The sequence below is a fragment of the Alexandromys fortis genome, unplaced genomic scaffold (assembly GCF_014885135.2).
Source record: "Alexandromys fortis isolate MF-2015 unplaced genomic scaffold, M_Fortis_MF-2015_v1.1 scaffold_13, whole genome shotgun sequence".
NCBI classification, from domain to species: Eukaryota; Metazoa; Chordata; class Mammalia; order Rodentia; family Cricetidae; genus Alexandromys; species Alexandromys fortis.
In genome coordinates, this window is record NW_026067908.1 from 11,747,411 (window position 1) to 11,772,750 (window position 25,340).

At 45.1% G+C, this 25,340-nt stretch overlaps 1 protein-coding gene across 2 annotated transcripts in view; it reads right to left on the bottom strand.

Annotated features, from left to right (window-relative positions):
* The window catches only part of Ror1 (receptor tyrosine kinase like orphan receptor 1), a 342,771-nt gene that overhangs the window by 122,094 nt on the left and 195,337 nt on the right, over positions 1-25,340 (bottom strand). For both annotated transcript variants that reach the window (XM_050136345.1, XM_050136346.1), the window contains exon 2: positions 19,575-19,646. In XM_050136345.1, coding sequence (XP_049992302.1) covers positions 19,575-19,646 — 72 coding nt within the window. The remainder of the gene's footprint in view (positions 1-19,574; positions 19,647-25,340) is intronic.

The window sequence follows — 25,340 nt, forward strand, 5'->3', positions numbered from 1 at the left end:
GTATGTGGAAAGTGGAAAGCGTGCAAATTCATTGGCCTTCTTTCCATTAAGCCAGAAATCCCTGGTCTTTTCCCTGTAGCCCTAAAGCCGAAGTGACTCTGGGCAAGTGAATTCAGGGGTCAGGTTAGAAGAGGGTTGGGGCAGTCATTTTGGGGACCTTCAGCTATTAGATACCCATACTCCACCACAGGGAGGGCAGGCTTTGAGAGCCCAGCTGCCCCAGTCCCTTAGACCAGTCACCACACACGAAATAATGAAACCCTCAGGGTGATGGGAGCAGCGACAACGGGAGAGATCCTGAACAAGAGGCATCTAACTGACATTGGCCAATCTCAGGAGATGCAAGGGAGGCGACAGTACTACATAATATGTTGTTACCTAACCAAAGGTCCCTGATGCACCGTGCCCATTTTAGGTTCTAAAGGGTAAAGTTCGTTTTCTAGAATTGTAGATATATTCAAGACCTGTGTTATATGTTGAAATAGGAGCGGCAGAAGGGCTGTGTCCCCAGCACCCGGCCGCCCACATGGCTAGCTCATGCCCAGAAATAATTACACGGAAACTGTATTCTTTCAAACACTGCCTGGCCCGGCTAGTTCCAGATTCTTATTGGATAGCTCTTACATATTGTTCTAACCCATTTCTAATATTCTGTGTAGCCCACGAGCTGGCTTACCAGGGAGGATCTTAACCTGTGTCTGTCTGGAGTGGGAGAATCATGGCGACTCTCTGACTAAGCTTCTTTTTCCCAGAATTCTCTTCTGTTTTCTCCACCCACCTAAGGGTGGGCCTATCAAGGGGCCTAGGCAGTTTCTTTATTAATAAGAAATCACTCCCACATCAGTTATATTAGATTGCTTGCTAGGAAATGAAGGTGAAAAGCCCACACAGAATGTTCCAGTAGCTCCTAGGAAGCCTGCTTGACCAGCACTATCTTTATACCCATTGTCTTCAGGTTCCTCAGCTATGACAAGAGATGATAAGACTAAGCTATCTGAAGTCTGTTCTCAACTTCAATTCCAGGGTACCAAAGAGGTAGGATGGACATATTTATGTATGACTATGTACTGGAGACAGACACCTTTCCTGTGACCTGTGGCAGAATGTAACAGGCACTAACGAGGCTGAGTAAGAAGGGGAGGGGCAAAAGAAGTGACAGAGACTCAAGGGCTCAAGAGGTTCTCCAAGAACCCTGGCAACGACTCTGCCTGGGCCTTGGGAGAAAGAGGAGCTCAAAACTAGACAGGCACTCTGAGCAGATCCTCCCTCCAGCTCTGACATATGATTCTCCACGAACATGCTTTCATCTCTTCTTGGAGGTCAGCTATTTTATTTCTCTGAACACATGGTAAATGATCAACCTTTCCCCCACTCGATACATACAGCTCACAAACACTGACTGGCCATAGCTAAAGAATGAAACCCACATTTCCAGAAAAGATAATCAGATTGGTCCCCCTGGGTCAGGGGCCATCAGTCTGGCCAATAACTTCCACCAATGGGGCAAGATTATGAAATACAATCACAGCTGCTGGGAGCTTCCCATGTGAGTCAAAGGGGCAGCCACCAGATGGAAGGGGGTGTTATAGGTAGGCAGCCTCCCAGAACGATATTGAATATAGAGTAAAATAGAACATACTTGTGGTTTTAATATGGCTTATTGGTCAGGATTGAAAACTCCCTAACTTTAGCTTGCTCCTCAACCCACTTTGGAATTGTTTTCCAAAGCCACTTTAGACAGGGGGGTGATTTCAGGAAAACCAGTTAATGTTCAAAGTCCTCGGGGCTCTGTGCAGCACTGCAGCTTCTTAGCATCTGTGGGATTTATGAGCAAGCGCAGTCACACAGGCTGAAGCACAGTCTGCAGCCGTGGCACTAACGCTGCCTAGGGCCTCCTTCCTCTCCACTGTAATCAAAAGATAGAAGCACGTGTCGTCGCCCCCTGAACTCAGTGCCAACCACCAAAGGTCCCGAGTGTCACGTCGGAAGGGTCACTGCATTTGAGGATGGCCCAGTGGGATCAGCAAATCAAGAAGCTCTTAGGTCACCTTACCAGAAGTGGGGAGGCCTCAGGGTCAGTGCTCTTGATCCAAGAGGACGCAGCTATTATTAAATGTTAACAATCTTTTAGGGTCTAGTTTTTATGAGTCTCTTTTTTTTTGGTCTGTTAAAGAGTTTGCTTATTTATTTATTTATCTGTTTATTTATTTCTCTTTCTATTTACAAAAATATGTCAGGAAACTTGGAACAGAAACTTAACAATAAAGCACATCCCCTGACCTTCTGATCTATGAATCTTCCAAATAAACAAAACTACCCAGGGAAGCCCAGAGAGCGCGTTTCTTCCTATTCACTCCACAGTAAGCATCACATTGGTCATTTAGCAACTACTCTGGGGGAAAGGAAGCAAATGGAAAGCTTGGGAGAAAGCAGGAGACTAAGTGTGGGCTGTGTGTGTGTGTGTGTGTGTTTATGCGTGAGTATGTGTGTGTGTGTGTGCATGTGTGTGTACATGTGCGTGTAGGTGCCTGTGTGAGTGTGCGTGTGTGTGAGAGAGAGTGTGTTTGCATGCGTGCATGCATGCGTGCGTGTTTGAGTGTGTGTGAGAGCGAGTATGTGTTTGCGTGCATGCCTCTGTGTGTGTGTGTGTGTGTGTGTGTGTGTGTGTGTGTGTGCATGAACCCATGGGAAAGAGAAAGAAAGACTCCATAAATCATTTCTCATGATGGAAGCTTTAGGGTCTTAACAGACGACAAACAGGACACCCACTTGCATGCTTTTTTTTCTCCGATCACTCCGTCATGTGAGCTACATTATTCACAAATGAGACATTCAAGAAATACAAATTCTGAGAGAGAAGTGTGCACACCGCCAGTGGAAAAGCAAACAAAAGCAGCTAATGTACTGTGGCTAAAAAAATTTTCAAACAAAGTGGCAGCAATTTACTGCCCTTGCTCTTAGCAGGACCCCAGGAACATAATCAGAACCCCCAGGCCTGATGGCAGAGGTGATTTACAGTAAGTCTCGGGATAATAAAAGAAAAGGAGAAAGCAAATTGCGCATGAACATGAAAACTGTATTTCCGTGCTTTCAGCAACCGAATCAGATTTCCAGCCAGAATTTCTGGGTGAAATTTAGAAGTCCCTCAAGAAGTGAACCAACGAGTGCCCATCCCTGGACACTGCCCCAACCGTGCAGATAACATCACCAATCCTGAGAGACAGAAGTGATTCAAAAGACACAGCGTGCAATCGGAGCAGCACAGAAGCAGTGGGAGGCCTGAGTTCAAATCCTGGCCATTCTTTGTGGGAGCCTAGGCAGTTTGGATGCTCACCTTACTAGACCTGGATGGAGGGAGGTGGTCCTTGGACTTTCCACAGGGCAGGGAACCCTGATTGCTCTTTGGGCTGACGAGGGAGGGGGACTTGGTTGGGGGAGGGGGAGGGAAAGGGGAGGCGATGGTGGGGAAGAGACAGAAATCTTAAACAAACAAACAAACAAACAAATCCTGGCCATTCCACTTGTCTCAGAGAGGCAAATTCTTTCAGATGGTAAGCTCCTGTAGGATCTGCTGCCTCAGACTGGTGTGTGGGTTCTACGAGATAAAGTGTACTAAGCACAGGGAGGGTGGCTAGCAGGTGCGGAGGCAGGCTAGAGGAACACAGAAAACTCTGGAGACAGAAGAAGGAAAGAGCCTTCCACCCTAGAGGATGAGTGATGCCTCGCATCCGCTGAAAAGCAAACATTCCAACCCCATTCATATTTTCTGGAAGGGCTACCTACAGAGTTCCTGTCCCTTTTGTACACAGATATTAAATGTGAAAGTAAAAACAACGCAGGCTTAGGGCCAGAACGTACAGGACCCTGCGGTGAACGTCATTCCTTTCCCTAGAAATCGCCTGAGCATATTAAATAAATAAACTGATACCCCCCTGGTCCCTGAGGGCTGGACTTTCAATTAACCAATGGAAATCTTTCAGGTGCCCCTCAGGAACTACCAGGTGACCTCCACTCAGTTTCTTAGGGACTCCTTAAGTATAAAAACTTCAAATCCAAAGTCACATAAACAAAACAAACAAGTAACAACAACATAGCAAACAAAAGGTGAGCTGCAGCTGGCCCTTTGGGAGCCACGTCCACATCTTCACATGTCTTCCTTCCTGCCCCTCTTCTCTTAGTTATCCACGGTCACGTTCTTAGGGTGTCATGTCGTTTCTCTTGAGTGTCTTTCTCTTGGCCTTTATGCTTACTGCTTCATATGCTGGGTGGACATGGAATTCTTTTTTGCATTAAAGCTACCAATTATGATTTGAATTGAGTCAAGGTCCTTAAAAGTTGAGGGGAACACCTCAGGCAAGGAGGGTGACGGTGGGGACTGTGCCTCCTGTGCCCCAAATGCCGACAATCCTACCCTTGATGAATGGAAATATGACTTCTAAGTAAAAAATAAGCCATTTGTTTTGATGAGTGAGTTAACAGAACGAGGGCACCTAGAACAGGTCCTAGTAGATGATAAATCTAGAGGTTCTTGCCATGGCATTACCATACAGCAAAGCCCCAGTTAACCTGTATTCAGACAATGCGGCAACATAAGTAATTTGTGTTCAAAATATTCAAATCAAGTCAGAGTTGGGAATTCTAAAAAATCCTTCTAAATGCCCTGTCCATGTCTGAGGTTAACAAGTATAAAAAAATGTCAAGCATCGATTTGAAACATTTACACTGAGTCATGCTTGACTTTGAGAACATTACTCTTGGGTTCCAGATGCCACTTTGGTACCTACAGCCGTGCAAATTTGGGGCTGAGTTAACTCATTTATAAAATGGTGCTCAGGAGTCCAGCCATGCTTTTCTCTATTTCTGCAATGACAAGGGTGAGATCATTTTGAAAACAACAAAATACAAAACAATTAACAATTCAGTTTTGTTATTATTCTCCTTCAGGGCACCCAAGCCTTAATGGAGTGGCAGGTGGAAAGGGCACTGGAGATTCCAAGTGTTGTGAAGAAACTGTACGCTGTTTTCACTGTGACCAAAATGTATAGCAGCATCTTCCTTACAATCATTGAAGAAAACAGTTCTGTTACATCAAGTACTTTCACAGCACTTTGCAGCATCACAGCACTGTTATATCACAATACTCTGTGATTCCACAGCACCCTGTGACATCACAACACTCCGTGACATCACAACACTCTGGGACATCACAGCACTCTGTGGCATCACAACACCGTGACATCACAACACTGTGACATCACAGCACTCTGTGGCATCACAATACTCTGACATCACAACACTCTGAGGCATCACCATACTAAGGCATCACAATACTGTGATATCACAATACTCTGACATCATAGTACACTGCAACATCACAATACTCTGTGACATCATAGTATGCCACAATATCACAATACTCTGTGACATCATAGTATGCTGCAACATCACAATACCCTGTGGGCATCATAAAACTCTGTGACATCACAGTACCCCTCGGTCATCACAGTACTCTACATCAGCCACCTCCAGACATTTTTCATGTTCTTAAACTAAAACCCCCTCACTCAGCCAATATTATTTCACTCGCCCCCCATTCCTCTCAGCTCCTGGAAACCACCTTTCTATTTTCCCCTCTATGATTTTGAACTTTCTAGGTTCCATTTAAAGTATAAATTTTAAGCTATGGAAAGTTGGGGACCGGAGAGCTAGCCAAGTAGTTCAGAATACTGGCTGCTCTTCCCAGGACTCAGAACCTGTTTTACATACCAATTTTCTGCAGCCCACAGCTGCCTGTAACCACTGCTCTAGGTGTACCCAATACCTCTGGCCTCCAAGGGCACCCACACTCATGGGAACATCACAACTAAAAACACCCAACTAAAAGCAGTAAAATTTTACTATGGATAAATGATAACACCATACAGAGTAAGGTTTTCAATAAAACCCATTTGATTTTTTTTTTACCCTCATTTTTAAGATTGGGAACAAAGAACAATGGCAGCTAGCTGAGAATTTCATCTTGGGGTTTTTATAGGACTATAGCAAAGCTAATGATGCCCTGACATCTCTCCTAAAACCTGCTCCTCACTGAGAATCTGTGCTGTTAGGGCTAATATGCTCCTACTTCTGCCACAAAAAAACTGATTGTAAGTTCATTCTTCGCTCTGGGTCATGTCTGTTAAACATGGGACACTGGGCTAAAAGATCCCCAAGAAATGTCAAGCTCATAGTCATATTTTAATGACATTTCACCTTCCACAAAAATATCATCATTCCCGGCCCAATTCTCACTCAGAAATGACCTGTTTTGCATAATAAAAACATGAGTGAAGAAGTCTGTCTATTTTCCTGGGAAAAGAAGACAGGAGGAAAGAAAAGAAGCAGAGTCCTTCTGAATGCGCCTGGCAGTTATTCTGTACCGTCCTCAAGAGCGGAGAAGAATTAGATAGTGTAGATCTGGATAGCTCCCATATCGCCAGCACCATGTACATGGATAGAGCCTTATGCCCGAATTCAAGGCTGCATGATGGATGAGAGGAGAACTGAGCTAAACCATTTGGGTTGTGAGACAGAGATTCAGGGCCATTCTAGATTTATCTGTGATGCAATACAAGAATGTACATCAGTTCATATGTAAGACCCAGTTCTGTTAACTGAAAACTAATGCGGCCAGATATAAGATACTATAGACCAAAGGGTTATGTATTAGGATGGGGCAAGCATCCTCCACGAGTCTTAAACTTTCCAACTGGGATCCATTTCCATGAGCAAACACTGCGGGGACGATAAGAGCAGCACTCTGGGAAGAACATGATGGCCCACATTCTTCTGGGGGAGACGCGTTCACACATGAATCACCCAAGGAACATGGCAGCTGCTTCAGGATGTTGGCTGCCTGCCCCAGGAGCTGACGCGGAGGGAGCAGTCTCCAGGGACCCACCTTCAGCGTGGAATGTCATCAGGAGAGTGGAGCTCAGTACCCCATCCCTCTGACGTTAGAGCCCAGAGACAACTCTGTCATATTTCCTTTCTCGCCCCAGACAGCTCAGACTTCGGCTGAAAAACACTGCTCCTATTGTCCAAAAGCCGGTCAATTTTTATTAGAAAAGACATTCCCAAAGCAGTGCCCTCCAGACGGTCTTATAAATATGACGGGAAAACAATGCATGAAATGATTTAATGATAATTTGTAATAATCCCAGTAAGAGTTTTATAATCAATCTTTTTCATAAAATGAGGGAAAAGGGAGGATTTATGAGTCTGTTTCCATTAAACTCCTGTCAAGGATATGTCAAGAATTCCCAAGGTATACAATTTTTAAAAGTGGAAGAAAACTGCAAAATTAGCCAAAGAATGTCCCCAGCTCTGGTCTAGATTGTAAATGTCCTCCAAAGGTCATGTGTTAAAAGTTTGGTCCCAGGCTATGGCGTTACTAGGAGATGATGAAACCTATGTGTGGCCTAGTGGGTTGACTGTAGGTCATTGAGGGATGGCCTTGAGTGGCTATTAGGACCCTGGGCCCTCTGTCAGCTTCCTGGCCACCATGAAGGGAGATGCTTGCCTCTACTTGCCCTCCCTTACCTATGATCTGCCTCAACACGGACCCAAAAGCAGCGGAACTGAATATATTGTTCCTATTGCGTAGTCAACTTGGCACAGCCTATCACCTGGGAAAAAGAGTCCCAGCGAGGGACTGTTGATATTGTGTTGGTCTGCGAACAGGTTCTGTGGACTGTCTTAATAAAGCCAACTGGTGTGGAAAGACCAAATCCACTTGTGGGCAGCACCATTCCCTAGGCAGAGGATCCTGCACTGAAAGAGTGGAGAAGCTGAGTTGAACACAAGCAAGCAGCTGCGGATGTGCGTGGTCTTCCTCTCTGCTCTTGGCTAGGAATCAGATGGGACCAGCTGCCTCGAGTTCCTGATGCTATCACTTCCTCTAGTAACGGACCATAACCTGGAATCGGGAGCTAAATTAGAACCCTTCTCCCCTAAGCTGCTTTGGATGAGGGTATTTTATCAAAGCAGCAGAAACGAAACAGAGACACTCAGTCTCTCTAAGGCCCAGCTTCCTGGGAGCAAGTAGAAATAGATCATTTACATAGGGGACTACTTACCTTGTCCGCTATGTGGAAGCTACTCTAGAATCATTAATAATTATTGCTATACTTTTTATTACATTGTTATAATCAGTGTTGCTAACAGCACTGATTCTGTGGTAAAACCCAAGAGCCATACATGCTGTTTGATGATATAAACACTTCTTAGAAGCCTCTGCTAAGGGATCGTGCCCATCCTTTCTTCTCACATTCTGGGACGACAGTTATGTCTCCAAGAATGCCAAGAACAGAAACTTGATTATGAAAAATGAGTCACTGTTTGAAAAAAAAATCCATGAAGAATTACGTAAGAAAATAGACATACAATTTTGGCCTTCGTTTGGGCAGAGGAGAAGAGAAGCAGGGCATATTCAGATGTGTTCCTTTGTTTCCTATTTCTTCTCCATCCTATAATACTCAGCTGCCATTCCCATTGAGTTGTATAGAGTATGTCACTCATTTGCCTATCATTTGCCTATCATGTATGGTAGTCTGGATGTAATTGACCCCCATAATCTTATAGGAAGAGGCAGTACTAGGAGGTGTGGCTATGTTGGAGTGGGTATGGCCTTGTTGGAGGAAGTGTTTTGTTATAGAATAGTATTTTAAGGTGTTTATTTTTGCTTATGTCATGGAACATTTGTTTAATGATGTAAAGATGTGTTGCTTTTGTTTATGTTGCATGTGTTTAACTCTGTGAAGCTGTGATTCTTTGCCTGTCTAAAACACCTGATGGTCTAATAAAGAGCTGAACGGTCAATAGCAAGGGAGAAAAAAGAATAGGGTGGCCTGGCAGGCAGAGAGAGTAGGAGGAGAAATCTGGGAAAAAGGAGACAAAGCAAGATAAAACAAGGGGCCAGTCACCCAGACACCCAGCCAGCTATGGAGTAAGAGAAAGGTAAAAGCCCAGAGGCAAAAAGGTAGATGGGTTAATTTAAGAAAAGTTGGCAAGAAACAAGTCAAGCTAAGTCCAGAAATAAGCCTCTGTCATGATTTACTTGGGAGCAGGGTGGCAGGCCCCCAGTGGGCCAAAAAGTAAAGAGCAAAGAATAAAAAACCAATAACAACATTTTGGCGTTCCTATATGGGACTTGAGTAAAAGAAAATCCAGCTACAGAAGTGTGTCACGGTGGGAGTGGGTTTTGGCATTTCCGATGTCTTTGTAGACTTCCTGTTGCCTACAAGACATAAGGCTCTCATCTACCTCTCCAATTCTGCATCTGCCAGCACACCACTGCTGCCACCGTGCTCCCTAAATGGGGGACTGCACTTCTAAAATTGTAATCAAGTCACCCCAATTAAATGTTTTCTTTATACGAGTTGCCATGGTCATGGTGTCTCTTCACAGCAATAAAACTCCAAACTAAGACAGAAGTTGGTACCAGGCACTGGGGTACTGCTGCGATAAGCCTGACCATGTTTTTGTTTGAAGGAATTTGCTCTTTGACATTTTGGGTTATGAAAGCAGTAGAATGCTTTAAACACTGCTCAATGGGCCATGCTAGTAGGCACATGGAATACAGTGGTGCTACCAGTTATTTGAACTGTCAGGGGCTCACTCAAGAGGTTTCAGACAAGAAGAATTTTATTAGGTTGCCTAGAGATCATTCTTGTGATATTCTGGTGAAGAAAGTGGCTGTTTGTGCCCTTATCCATAGAGTTCTGCCTGAGGCTAAAATGAAGAGTTTGGATTACTGCCTTAGGCTAACGTGAAGGGTTTTGGATTACTTTCATTGGCAGAAGAAATCTCAAAACAGCCCAGCATAGACTCTGTTGTATGGTTATTAGTGGTAACTCTAATGAAGATTTATAATGAAAAGGAGCAAGCTGAGCAGGGTAAATTACAAAATGTAAAGTTTGAGGAGAAAGAACACTAGGAATTGGAATGGAGCTAAATCCTGTGTTTCAGGAAATAAATGGATTAAGAAATGGAATACAGGAGTGGTGACCTCAGGGCAAGACTCCACCCAGCTATGTTTCCATCTTGTGAAAATGAACTACAGAGAAGCTTGGGGAAGGTATGGTGAGGCACACCTTTAATCCTGGCATTGAGAAGGCAGAGGCTGGTGGATCTCTGAGTTTGAGGCCAGCCTGGTTGTCTTGGTTAGGGTTTTTATTGCTGTGAAGAGACACCATGACCACAGCTTCTCTTATAAAGGAAACATTTCATTGGGGTGGCTCGCTTACAGTTGCAGAGGTTCAGTCCATTATCTTCATGGTGGGAGCATAGCAGTGTGCACCAGATGTGATGCTTGAGTTGCTGAGAGTCCTACATCTTGCAAACAGGAAGTCGACTGAAACACTGTGTGGTATCCTGAGCATAGTAAACCTTAAAGCCTGCCCCCATAGTTACACACTTCCTCCAGCAAGGCCATACCTGCTCCAACAAAGCCACACCTCCTAATTGCGTCACTCCCTATGAGATTATGGGGGCCAAATACATTCAAACTACTACACTGGTCTATATAGTAAGTTTCAGGACAGTCAAGCTTGGGCACTGAAGGACAGAAAGCTGGTGAAGATGTCACTAAATCAGGGGAGCATGTTCAAGCTCCAGTAAGCAGCAGAATTTGGCAACTTAGGTTGCATGGTTCTTGTTTTAGGCTTAAGGACAGAAAAAAAAAGAGGTTATGGAATTTGCGTCTGTGCTTAAAAGAAGTCATTGAGGCCAGGCATGTGTCAGAAATGTCCCTACATGGAGGCCTAATTGGAGAGGCCATTGTGTGAAGCTGTGAAATTGAAGCCCGGATTGCCTTGGAGTATCCAAAATGTTAGAGATGCCAGAGTCCTCAGAAGATCTGATGACAGGGAGTGGAACCAGCCCAAGAGAAAGAAGTGTGTTGGAGATCTTAAGAGCATTTTGACATCAGACACAGAGGTACAGAGTTTGGAGTTTTCCCAGCTGGGTTTCAGTCTTGTTTTTGCCCAATATTTTCTCACTATCCTCCCTTTCCTACATTTTGGAATGGCAATGTACATCCTATGCTATTAATATATATTGGAAGTATTAATCTGCTTTTTTATTTTGATTTTTACAGGTGATTACAGTTAAGAGATTTCATAAATCTCATAAGAGACTTTGAACTTTGGACTTTAAAACATTATTGAGATTGTGGTAGACTATGGGGACTTTTGAAGTTGGACTACATGAATTTTGCATTATGATAGTGTTATAAGCTTATGGGAGCCAGGGACTAGAATGTGGTAGTAGTCTGAACGTAATTGGCTCCCATAATCTCATAGGAGTGACATTATTAGGAGGTGTGGCTTTGTTGGAATGGCTATGGCCTTGTTGGAGAAAGTGTCACTGTGGGGGCAGGCTTTGAGGTTTCCTATGCTGAGATATTGCCCAGCATCTCAGTTGACTTCCTGTTTCCTGCAAGATGTAGGGTTTGCAGCTGATTCTCCAGTACCATGACTGCCTGCAGGCCACCATGCTCCCCACCGTGATGATAACTGACTGAACCTCTGAAACTGTAAGCAAGCCACCCCAATTAAATGTGTTCTTTCTAAGAGTTGCTATGGTCTTGGTGTCTCTTTACAGCAATAGAAACCCAGACTAAGACACGTACCCACTCTGGTTTCCTTCTCTTGCTAGACTATTAGAGAGGAGCGCACATGTTAATTGGTTACTCGGAGCTTACAACCACAGGAAAACAGGCCAGAGAGGATGTGTGGCCGACCCTGCCTCCAGGGGCGATTAGCTGGCACAGGAAGGAGCATGCAAGAAAACAGCAAAAGCGTATGAGACAGCATAAGGGGAAAAAGAGAGAAAACAAGAAGATGCCAAATTTGGTCTATAGTAAAGACAAGAACTGAACTAGTTAAAATTTTCTAAGAGGTAGCTTACTACATTCACCAAAGGACAAGCTATTATTTGGAAGAGGGTTTAGTCTACATCCTTCTTCTGCTTAAAAAAAAAAAAAATCATTCAAATTTCTTAGGATCAGACTCACATAAGATACAAAATTGGAAATATGCTAAATCACAGAATCAACTACTGTACTAAGTCTAATGAGTCAGAATACAATAGAAATGGCCTACAGTGGGTACTGAGGCCCAACGTTCTGGCTCTGCATTTTATTAGCTGAGTTACATTGCTCTGACTTGCTTTCCTATCTATAAAATGGACACAGCAGCGTGCGCCCAGGGTTTTGATGGAGCTCAGCGGGAACCACTCAGGAAGAGCTCGTATGGCATCTGGGATTCACTAACTCCCCCCGAGAGTGGGGACTTTGATGCTTTCGCCAACTGCTTCAGTTCTGTGTGGTCCTGACACATAGTGAGTCTATGTGACCACTGACTGAATGAGTGGATATGATTTGGGGGAGCAATGTTGATGTTAAAGTACTGGAAAAGGTCGTTTAGGAGAATCCCTCCCTCTGAGTCCAGAAGATAAGCGAAGGTCACAGACAAGACACCCTTAAAGGTCAGTCTGAACTCTTCTATCCTAGCATATTCCAGAGATCTGAGACGGTCAGGTGGAATTTAGGATCCAGGAAAATGGACTCATTTGCAACAACAACAAAAAAGAAAACAAAAGAGGTGAGAAGGAAATCAGCCTTCCTTGTGACAGCTGGAAGCAGAGCCAAGAGCCCCTGAGACATCTGGGGACCTGAACCTCCTGCTCCGCCGAGGCAGCAAGGCTATGGGTAGTTTTTCGGAGCCCGTGAGCATTGCGCACAGAACAACCAAGCAAAGCGACATTTAAGCACAGGCTCTTGGCAAGAGCTGCCCTGAAACAACACGGTCCAGAATGAAGGGTAATTAGGGAGTTTCTCACAGCCCTCCAGGAAATCGGGCCTGGCGCAGGAATGCCAAAGTTTGCAACCTTGTCTGAAGAAATCCTCCCACACCCCGCCGCCTCTTGATGATGTCTGTAATGGGTTGCAGAGCTCGCATGTGCGTGAGCTTCGCTGCCTCCTTTCGTGGGTCCCTATCCTCAGAGATTTGCTTCATGGCGGAACAACTTCCACAAGCCCCAGAGGGCTGAGGTACAGTTTCAAGTTCAGACTCCCAGGAGTAGGCTAGAGAGGACACAAGGCGGACCCTACCTCTGGTAGCTTTTAGTTGGGCCTACCAAGGAGCAGGCAAGGATTGTTTTGCTTGTTTTCCAGAATAAAGTCTTGTGCTTTTATACTTCTCCTTTGCGGCATGTCTCACTGCTGGATTGACATGATTTTGAGTAAATCTATGAAGACGAAATCTTCATTTAAAGTAATCATTTAAAGTCTCTCCCATTGAACTGGAGTTAAATACCTATATAATGTACTTTCCTCGTCTCTGTGATATCAGAATGAAGCCCTTAGGAGAGAAAGGATTTATCTAGGCGCACAGTCTGAGCCATCCTGGGAAGATGGGAAGAAATGGCATGGCAGGTGGCTCCATGCAGACTGTGTGGCAGGGGTTACCTGGCGTCAATCAGGAAACAGAGACCTAGGCCGGAGCCAGGAAAATCTATAACAGCCCGAAGTCTACCAGTGATCCTCTTCCTTCAGTTTGACCCCGCCTTTGAAAGGCTCCACAACCTTCCAAAGACTGATGTCAGCTGGGGACTCAAGAGCCCACTCAAACCTGTAACACCATCCAAAGGTTAACCTACATCTGTCTTGTTCATTATTGCCTCCTTATTTTCGGCCTCCAGCACAGAGCTAACTGCAGTATTCGCTCAGTAAATCTCTGTTCATTAAACAAATCTAAGGAAACATTTTCATTTGATTTGAGACAATTTAATCTAATATTAAAAGACTGGGTTCAAACTTCAGGTTCACTCTCTTGTGACTTTGGGCAACTTGCCTAGGTCTATTCCACTCCTGATATTACTGTGACAACATTATCCTAAACTTGGAGGCTCAAAACAATGAAAATATAAGTATCCTGGTTCTGGAGTTAGATGTTCAAAGTCTAGCAGGATGGAGCTTCCTCTGGGGTGTGAGGTAGAACCCATTCCTTGCTTCTTACAGTTCCTGGGGGCTGCATTAATAATGTTTTCTTCCACGTTCTGATTTAACACATTCACTTAGCCATTCAAACTACTGAGCCACCAGGACAGGAAAGTGAGGTTGATTCCTGGCCCTGAGGCGCTTAGTGTGGAACTCCAAGTCTTCCCAAAGCCACTTGCGCAGTGAGCTTCCTGGCTGGCCCTGCTCCTACAAGGGAGAATCGGGGAGCGCTTTACTTGAGATGAAGATGCTTGACACAGACTCCTCTCCTGAGAGATGGAGGACTGTGAGGAGAAGAACATACAGGGATGAAGACATGTCCTAGCAAGAGACAAGGAACACGGGTGAACACCGATGTGGAAGGGGGAGTCAAGAAAGTCTTATAGGAAATAGTGATGTCTGACCTGGGCCCTTATCAACAGCAAAAGACTGGGCAGGGGGCGGGGGCAGATTCTCACCAGAGCAAACAGCCAAGTGTGACAAATGCCTGAAATAGGGCGGGGACAGTGGAAAGCTTGGTACTACAGTAGCATAGCCACGAGAGTAACAGGAGCTAAGGCAGGGGCTGCCCCCCTTCCCAGGCCCTTAGCCAGTGGCCTCTCCACCTAACAGCCTGATAGGCCTTTATTTGGGTTGACCAAGACCATAAGTTCATGGCTGTCTATGATTCCTATAAACACAACCCTGGTCCACATCTTTCTAGATGGAGTTTAAAGCCAAACTCCAAAGCTACTACCAAAGTGGATCCCGCAGAAGGATCCCTCACAACCCCAGAAGGAAGCAGGCTGGAATCCACCTATGGAACCTGCAGGAATGAAAAAGTCAGAGAAAGTCAAGGAAAATGGTACCCAAAAGAGTAGGGAATCAAATCCTCATGGCAGGGGGAAGGTAAACATCACTAAATATCTCTTTCAGTTGTAAGTGGTAAAGAGGCCTGCCTGCGTACACACTACCAAGCTGTTGGGCTGTTCTGTTTGGGGCTGGGATTTTTTTTTTAAGGAAGTTGGTCACCTCCTGAGCACCCTACTGGCCTCCTCCCTTTCAGCTGAATGTCCCTTAAGAGCTGCAGACAAGGAGCCACGGTGTGAGGGACTGAAGTGGCAGGGACAAGAAAGGGTGCCTAATGGCGGCGAGTCTCTCCTATGAGCAGCTTTAGAGAATCAAGATGGACCACAAGCATCCCTAATCCTCCTCTTTTATGGCAGAATCCCATAGGCCTCCTTTTGGAAAGTCCGTTTGCAAAACTGAATGGGTTTGTCGAGCAGACTAACAAAAGTCTCAGAGAAAGCCTGATATTGGAGGGAGCTGCTTCTAGACCAGTAGAATGCTTGTTTAAAAGGGGTTGCCTTATAACAACTGAGGTGGGCAGAGAAAGAAAGAGTACCAGCAGGCCTTGAGGAGAAGAAAGAGCAGCTCAAAGAACTCCACCAGCTAAGAGCTTGGCTTTCCAGATATGTTGAAGGGAGCCAATGTTCTGGGTGCAGAGCTAGCACAAGGCACAGGGCACAGGGCAAGATGAAGTTCAAGATAAAATGGCAGTGGCTGGCTCATTGAGTCCTCCGTGCATGGACCAATTATTATCTCCGAGCTGAGATTCTCTGGTTTGTCCTATGGCTCCATTGCTTGCCTCTGTGTAAGCATGAGTAGATGTCGCTGAAGACTCAAACTGCTCAGCTTGAGAGTCTTCACTACCATGTGGCAATCCCAGGGATTTGATGGGAAAGCACTTCACTTAGATGCCATTTTTGAAGATGGGACACAAAGTGGAGTAAGCTCTCAGAGAGCCAAGTTCCAGGAGGACTTTCAGCGTGCTAGGTGTCAAAGTACCTTGTCACCTTTAAGTCCTGCCATTGTTCCAAATTTATATAATTAGGAACACAATACAATGACTCTGCTGCCTCATTTTGTCCAGTTGATAATGGATTTTCAAGGTACAGGTCACCCAATACAATTAACGCAGACTACTTGTGTGTCAAGGATGAATCAAGCCAGAAGTGGAGGCAGCCACCCCTGAACTAAGGATTTGCCATGGCTCTTGATGGTGAAGCTCTGGGTTAAGGTGCCAAGTCCAAGTCTGTATAATTTGCTGTGCAAGTAGCCACCCTAGCTCTGCACAGACAGACAACACCACAGGTGTTCTTCTTGGCCAGGAGAACAATCTTAGGCAATAGATACAACCATAAAAGGAAGCCAGAACTCAAGGTAAAGTCCAGACAGAGCCTGTACTAGTCAGAGCCAATGTCTCTGTAATGTATAAAGTTCCAAGCTGAGAAAGAAAGCCAAATCTCCATTAAACAATGCTCTCAAGCCCATTTGTCACCACAGAGAACTATCTGTAGTTGGAGGCTGACCTTACAATTTCTTTGCAGCCATAGGTTCCCTTCCTTTCTGCTCCCTACGGGTGCAATTTCCAGTCAATTTCTCCAAAAGAAACATTTGGCTTGGGTAAAGAACCTGAGATTGAACCTGTGAAGGGAACGGGGCTCTCAACACATCCATTCCAGCATCCCTTGGTGGTCCTGAGGATGAGCCCCTGAGTCCACTTTAGCTGGTACTTCCTTCTGAAACATTCGTTTCAGAAACCCCCCACCCTCATCCCCTGTTGGCCCATCAGTAGCAGCTTTCATGGTAAGGCTGTGGAGGTCAGCTGGGAGGGATGGGTTAGAAGAAAAGTATCCTCGTGTGCCTAGTAGGGCTTTTCTTTCATTCCTTCTTCATGTGGATGCTCAGCTGGCAGACTGGGCAGAAAGGCCCGAAGACCATGGCTTGGATCCTGGCACCATCCTAAGAATCACACATAGTTCCTCCACAGGACCTTCATCTTTTCTCCCCATCACTGGTCACCACTAAAGCATTGAGTACACTCTTAATTTCTACAACCCAGTGATCCCTCTCTTTGTGTGCCAGCCTGACGGTGGATTTCATTTTTATTCCCACCAGCTCGCTTACGTGGTTAGGGAATGGGCTCCACCTGCCATAGCTCCATCTCTGAAAGCAACCCAAAGGCTTTAACGATATATCTGGATATTGCTATTTGCAGTGAAGCTCCAAGTCCATGGAACAAGGAACAGGATCCCTTTCCTGACTGGTCTATGGATCCTAATGGCTCAAATATGACCAGAAAAGAAATCAATAAAGATTTAAGCAATGAATAAGTAAGCGGATTACTTAAGCAGCTCTCTAATTCTAGACGGGAGTGAAAGACCAGTCCCCATTAATTATATAACACAACATTACAGCAAGAATCACTAGGAAGCTCCCATGTTTTCTGCAAGGCTCTCCTGAACAAATGAAAGAATCTGAGCAGATTTCCCCTGCCCACTACCCAGCGGCTTAGTAGATACTGCTTTCTTCTCAAAAGGCAACTATTATCACAGACAATGCTGTGTGGAGACCGCACGCAGGGCAGGTGAGTTTCTCACCAGCAGCCTTGGACCTTTCCGGCCCATTCAGGTTTCTTGGTACTGAGAACGGGAGGCTGGTGATTTGCATGTGGCCTGGATGTGAGGACTCCGTAGTTGTCACAAGGAACTTGCACCGTAAGTTCACACACTGAAAGCATCTGCCACAGCAGCTGCCATAGAACAAGCACTAAGCAAACTGTCTGGTGTTCTTTGTCTCCTTTCCCCATTCAAACCATTCCATAAACATGCATTAGACTTCTACTGCCTCCTAGGTCTTGTTTGGCCACCTGATATGAAGAGGAATAACAGTAATACCATTTTAAAAATATAGATTCAACTCAATGCTATAAAAAATGTCTGTCTGTCTGTCTGTCTGTCTGTCTGTCTGTCTCCTGCTGGCATTCTGCAATGCCTAAGAACATGTGCTATCTACTATGCTCTCCTATGAAGAACTCTCTCCTCAGACAGGAAACACTCCCAGTGAGGCTTTTAGTGACAGGAGAGCTGGTCACAAAAGGAAATGATGGAGGTGACTTTTGACCTGTGAAGGGTTTAAACAGGTTTGTGTGATTGAATTTCTGGTTCCTGGTTGGTAGCACTGTTTGGGGAGGTGGTGGAACTGTTAGGAGGCAGGATGAAGCTAGAAGTAGTGGGTCTCTTGTGGGTTATTGCCAAGTCCAAGTTCTAACCTGACTTCTCTGTCCCCAGGTCTACAAGCAGCCTCACAGTACCACGGCCACAGCCGTGAGCCTCCCAATCCCCCTGCCACAGCTCGGAGCCACCGTGAACTCTGCCTTGACTTCCCTACCATGATGGACGGTACCCTCACAAACTGTCAGCCTGGACAGGGTTGTCCCACTTCCTTTGAGATATTTTGTTATAGTGATGAGAAAAGAAAAGGATGCAAACTCCTTTTCCCTTTACAGTCTCAGAAATCAGAATGACACCCGAGCTAAAGGAGAAAGCCAGCAGGCTGCTGGACATGAGTATTTGAACATCTGAAGTATCAAAATAGCCTCTTGCATAGTATGGTGGGTTCATATTTTTATCCACTTTCATTGAGGATTTAATAAGGACTAGAGTCTGTACCCTTATCACTATCAGCCCCACCACCCAAAACCAAGATAGATTTGTAGAAATCCACCTATAAAGCTCTCCCAGCCTTAAGGGAAGATGGGTGTTTAAAGTATCTAGTTAGTTAAGAAAAGAATATACAGAAAAAAAAATCCATTTCTGGATCCTAATTCTACAAATAGTACCCAGAGAAAGAATCAATAAGAATTTAAACGACGTAACACTGGATGGATGGATGGATGGATGGATGGATGGATGGATGGATAAATGAATGAATGAGGCAATGGACATTTCGAGGAGAAAGAACGAGCTCCTTGCAGAAGGTGGGGGATGGGTATGAACAAAGGAAGAGCAGAGGATGAGCCATATTGAGAAAGAGGAAACACTAGAAGAAGCAGAAATCCAGCTAGGGATAGCGGCAAGTCAAGGGGGACTAAAAAGAAACAAGGCTGGAGGCAGACAGAGCCAGCACAAGCACACCTGGGCTCTGCCCTGCCCAGGCCATAGGATCTCCTCAGACCAGCCAAAGCATATGGCAGGCCTTAATTAATGCAAAGCCGCAACTCCACGCCAGGAACATGCTCCCCATGTGCACATAGGAAGCTGCTGTCTGTACACACAGGCAATTACAAGCATTCTGAATGCCGGGTCCTGAACCCCACGAGCACATCAAATGCTGGTCCAGAAAGGTCACCCAGCCAACAGCTCTGATCAGTCTTGGCTTAGGCTGAAGCAAATCCCCCAAACAAGGTACCCTGGATGCAGAGACAGGAAGGTCAGGAATGGCCCCGCTTCACATCTTGAAGCATTTTAACCATGTGGAACGTTTTAGAGGAAGAAGAGAAAAAGAAAAGGAAAAGAAAAAGTTCTTCAGAAATAATTCCAAATAATTAAACGTTAAGTCATCACAATGTGAGCCAGGGGTTCATTGCAGCTGCCTCCTCCTCTCCCTGTTGATGTGGACAGAGATTCGTTACAAGGAAGAGCAGGCCGGGCTTATGGGTGAGCTTTATCTTCTCCCTCCTCCTCTGGCCCATGTTTTCCCCTCCATGTACCTTTGTCGACATCACTTGAAATGTTCCAAGATGAGGTAGGCACTAGCTCAGCAGTGACTGACAGCTCTGTTTCTGGAACGAGAAAGAATGGGGGAGGACATTATTCCATAAGGTCACTTCCGAGCTGGTAGAAGTATTATATCCTAAGGGCTTTCCTTCCAAGATAAACTGCCATGGTATTATGTCTTAGTATAGGTGAGGCAGCTCCAGCGGCCAGCTGTGGTCCCCATCACAGAGGCCCTCTGAGCCAGCCAAGCTGCAGGCCAGACCTTGACTTTAAAATTCTACCCTGAGGGTTAAAATGCAAAGAACTATGTTAACAGAAAACCATACCGACAGAGACAACCACATTTTATCAAAAGAGTCTTGCCAGGAGACCAGCCTCGGCCTGATGCATTCAGAAGTCCTATCAGAGGAGAAAAATGGACAGTGGTGCCTTGCCTGCTGCTTTCATGCACTGGGTGTACGACTCTATGGGCAGAGAAATTCAGTTCTTGACACTGCCTCTTTAAGTCAAGGCAAATGAAAGCGGGGCATTTGAACGCGCAGTGTCGTCTGTGGTAACTACACTTAAACAGTAATTTTTAAAGCCACCATAATTTAAAGTAAGTATGCAAATCAACCCTCTAAAGGACACAATGTACTATGAAGATTTAAAAACCTTTCAATAATAGACGCCGCTACACATAGAATGGCTTTGTTGTTTCTGTGAAGTTCAAGGCAAGCATGGCATCATTTTACAAACATATTTTAAGTAGGGTTGTTGTGCCTTCCCCTTGGGCTATGTACAAACGACACCCATAAAGTATTGCAGAACATTAGTGTTGGGTAGGATCTGAGGGGACCAAGGTCATCAGACACCGCAATATGATGTCACCCCACCTTCAGTCCCCTGCAAACATCATGAATCTATTATGATTCCTTTCGCCTATTAAGCCCAGCATCTGTGATACAGTATTTGCAAGATAGAGTATTTTAAGTAGCCACTGAAACCAGGTCTGAATTGGAAAAAAGCTGAACTTCCAAAGTAAGTAGAATCCCTGACATTGGAGCACAGTGCCTGGTTTATCCACAAGCCTCCTGGTGGCCTGGGCTGCCTAGTACTGAGGCTGTGAGATCCACCCCATCTCTAGATCTCACTTGTCCAGAAATAAGCACTTTCCGTATTTCCTTATCAACAGCTGGGCCTCCACCAACTGTCTGGAGATGGCACATGTCCTTGTCCTTTGTGCTGGAGACTAATGTCCATCTACGGAAACCTTGCCAAGATCGCTTCCAACCTGTCTGCAGAAACACATGGGCACTCGGCAGACTTACTTCCCTGTCCTAGACCAGACGGGAAGGAAAGAGACACGTGCCACACGCCCTGCCCATGGTCCTGGTCTGCTCCTTCACCCTGTAGATTTGTCAAGGGCAGCTGAAGGCAGGTGAGCAGTAGTATATCTAACAGCACGTTACACGCTGAACTGTGAATCCCCAAAGTAAGATGACCCAAGTAGGAAACCGCTTATCGTGAACCCACAGAGGGAGGATTCTCCTCCTGACTTCTGCCCAAGGATGGGCGCCTTTGCAGGTGCAAATACTAGGAAGTGTTAATAGACACGGAGTCTCCACTGCATCCTGACCCCCATCCACTGTCACCCACTCTGGCTCCTCCCACCACGGCAGTTCCTTGGGCCCATCTGATGAAAAACAACACCCCAACACCCAGACCAGGGAGCCTGGGAACAGAAGCATGCCAGCCAGCTAGGGTGGCAACAAGGGCAAGGAGCAAAGGTTGGGTGAGGGGTGGGACTAAGACAGACCTTGACAGCATTTACGGGAAGAGTTTCCAAAGCCTCGTCTTACTGCTTCTCACCGTGAAGCTGCCAGGAATCCAGGGTCCTTTTTACGGCATCAGCTCCACAGGAAGTAAAGGCTGTGTCACTCTGTTTCCAGCCTGAGTTGGGATTGCTGATTGTATTTAATTTCGGACAAATGATGAACGTACAGATTGCTGGTACTGTCCACAGGGAAACTGTTTTCCAAGTGTCCCTAGACACTAATTACCAGTCGCTTCTTGGGCAATGGCAAGGATAATTTGGGCTTTCAAGCTCATTACCTAATTAGGCCGATTCTGAGGGATGTTTCTTAGCTCAAAAGCCACTTTTTCACTTCTCACAGAAAGTAATAACTCAAACAGATGAGATATTTTAAATATCAACCATAACTCCATGAGACATGGTGTTTTTAAGATTGGTTTTTATTATTTCTTTGTGTGTGTGTGTGTGTGTGTGTTTGTGCGGGGGTGTGCATGCGTGAGCATGTGTGTATGTGTGCCACTTGTGAGAGGGTATCCACTGAGTTCAAAAGAGGACATTGAATCTCCTGCAGCTCGAGTGACAGGCAATTGTGCACCACCCAGTGAGGGTCCTGGGAACTGAACTCAGGTTTCTTGCAAGAGCTCTTAACCACTAGGTGGTTCTCCCAGTCCTGAAAAGTGAGATTTTTAAAAGGCAGTTTTAGTGTCATTTTAAAAAGAGAGGCTGAATATTTTACTTGAAATCAGCCATTCTTCCTCCTTATAGTAGATATTCAACACACACACACACACACACACACACACACACACACACACACACACATAAAGGAAAGCTGAACTTTAACCTAGAAAAGGTGAGCATCTCTCCAGCTGAGCTCCATCAGTTCCAGGGCTGCCGGCAGAGAGACACAGTCACCAGCCGTCGCTGTGATGTTACAATGAAGGACTCGGTTCTACACCCCTCAGCCCCATCTGCAGAGGGATGAGCTATTTCTGAGCACATTCTCTATCAGACTGGCCATCTCCTCTCGGGTTATAGTCTGACATCACAATGAGTCAAACGTGCTAATTATTAACCTAGAGTAAGAGACCATCCATGAATGCTGTGATCACAACTAACTTATATGACGTCTTTTGATTATTTCCATTTTCTCGTCTGTACAATGAGAACAATAAAAGCTACCTCACTGGACTGTAATAAGTATTTAAGCTAATAGTAGATCACAAAGATTCTGTGGGCTGTGGCTTCAAGCAGGGAGCTGAGATCTCCTGTGCTTTCTTCTGTCTCAGAGGCAGAGTCCCCATCCTCTACATTGCTAACTGCTGTCTCCATGTCTTAAACAATGCATTCCCAAGATTTTAAAAAGACTACATTTCATAAGCTTTGCCTATCAGAGCTGGTCTTTCCAGGTTAGGTTTCCCTGAGTTGGTCACCAGTCTCAAGGAATGTAAGCATTTGTATGTGATTTTATTCCATGTAAGCAAATCAAACGTCTTAGGAGACTTCAGTCCATAGTGTTTTCAACCTCTGTGAGAGAGCAAAGCTGAAAAGCTATTCCTGCTCAGGCCTCATCCTCAGAGCCGTTATCTTTGCGGCTGATGGCTGACTCTTTGGCACTGACTCCACAAAACCTAAGAGTCTGATATTTAAACTGGAATGATGCAAATGTCATTTGGAAGAAAGGAAAACTTAGCCTTGACTCTCCTTCAGTGATGGACGTGTCCACTACAAAAGGTTCATCTCAGCCATGGGCAGGTGCAGACATAACAATTGTGGGATATGGAAGGAGCTCCGAGAAGCACCCAGCCACACTGTATCATACATACCTGAGTTAGTGATCGTAAGGTCCCAGAGACACTCGATGCATGGAAACGGTAGCATCCCAGTGCCACAATGCCAAGAACAGCAGAAATAAGTGCTGTTCTTCATCAGAGCCATTGAGTCCTAGAGTGGTGTACTAAGTGTGTGTGTGTGTGTGTGTGTGTGTGTGTGTGTGTAGGTGTGGGGGGGTTTAGTAAAGCATCTGTATGAGGGCATAAGAGAGGACTGGGAGGTTGTATTGGACAAGAGAACAAAGTCGTACACTCTTCTTTAGTAGAATCAACTCATCTTTTATGTATAAAATTTATGCAAGTGTTGTAAAAGGCAATAATGTTTTAGGTTGTTTTGTTTTTAATGATGTGGCAAGAGGCTGGAAATAATTCCGCAGATGGTCTAAAGAAGGGAGTAAGACCTGGCACTTGAGTGAAGGGTAGAAGTCTACAAGATCTCAAGAGGCTGTGCGAAGAGCAGAGATCTTGTGTGTTCCACATGCACCCTCTCCTAATAGCTACAGGTACATGATACCAAAACCAGCACCCCGACACTATTCCAGGATGTACATACAGTGCTGACATTTCCTCACGTGTGGAGACTCAGGCACCTACCCCATCATCACAATAAAGAACTAGTCAATTCCCTAAGACTCCTCCCTCTACCCTTTTGACAGCCAGTCTCTCCCACCCATGCCTATCCTCTGGCAAGCACTGATCACCTCTATCTCTATAGCTCTGCTGCTTCCAGAGTGCTGTAGAAGGGAATCTGTGCTGCATGAGTGTGGCCTTTTGAGTCCAGCTTTTGTTTCACTTAGCATAAAGCCCTTCAGGCCCATCAGATCTGTGGCCTGAGTCAATGGTCTGTTCTCTTTCACTGATGAGCAATGATCCATGGCATGAAGTTATATACATTGTCTACCTGTTCACTTCTGGCATTCAGGAATTTTCCATTTCTATCTCAAGAAAAAGAAGATGGGTTTAAAACCCACTTACCGGCTCCTATGCTGCATTAACTATTTCAATCAAAGGGAAAAGGGATCGAGAGTGAAAGAGTTGGATGCAGGAAGTGATAACAAGTTGATCAACTGGACATGTTACAGCATTTAAATATAGGATTTGACCCTAAAATTAAAAATGCAATAGATGTACATCAGCTAGAGACAGGGGGCTATAAGACAACACAAAGGACGAATGTATACCACAATGGGGAAAATGGATGCTAAAAATGCAAGGGGAAGAAACAAAGACAATGGCATGTGTGACTAGCACTCAGAAAGCATTCAATGGCTTTACTTATCTACAGCCACAACAAGGCTTTCTAGTTAGAGGCTACTAGGTTTTTCCTTGATATCAGTCTTTTGTGTATGTGTGTGTGTCAATTTTCTTCAAGACAAAAATACAGCATCTAGCCTGTTACTGAGGAAGCAGGATCTCTATGAGGACAGTGCAAAATTCCAAGGGAAATTTCAAAATAAGTTAATGTTGATCTTACTCAAGGGAGTGAAGTGGTGTTTGTCATCTCCCACCAGCCCTTGAGGCCACAAGGCGCTGAACGGATGCTGGGTACAGTAGCAGATTAGTTTGTTTCTGGCTGCATGGTAAGCGGGCAAAGGCAGAGTGAAAAGAGAAGCATGCTGCAAAATGCTTGCTCGGAAACTGGCCCTAAGACTCTTTCCTGAGGCACCACTTCCCTTCCTCCTGGTGGCTGCAGACACTCAAGGTCTAAGGACATCAACACACCTCACTCCTAGATTTTATCGTCATGTGACTTTTATTCCACTTTCTTCCCCTCCTGCCCATGTTTCCTTTCCCCCATCCTTCTGCATCTTCATCCATGGTGTTATCCATCTCTTTTTCCTGGTTTTCTTCGCCTACATATAGTCCCATTTCATACTCTATAGTCCATTTTATAGTAAAAATCTATGTAGTAAGGCCATTGGCTATTCAAAAAAAAAAAAAAGTAAGAGATTCAAGAAAGCAGCCTTTAGTATTGCTGTTCCAGCACTGCCTGAGAATTCATTCTTGAGTTTTGCTAAATAAATGAAGCCTTGGTTGAGTCCTATACACAAGGGATGGAATTAAGTTGTACTGACTGTTCCCTAAAGCCACAGTACATATAGTAGCAGTGTGGAAGATGAATGACCAGAAGG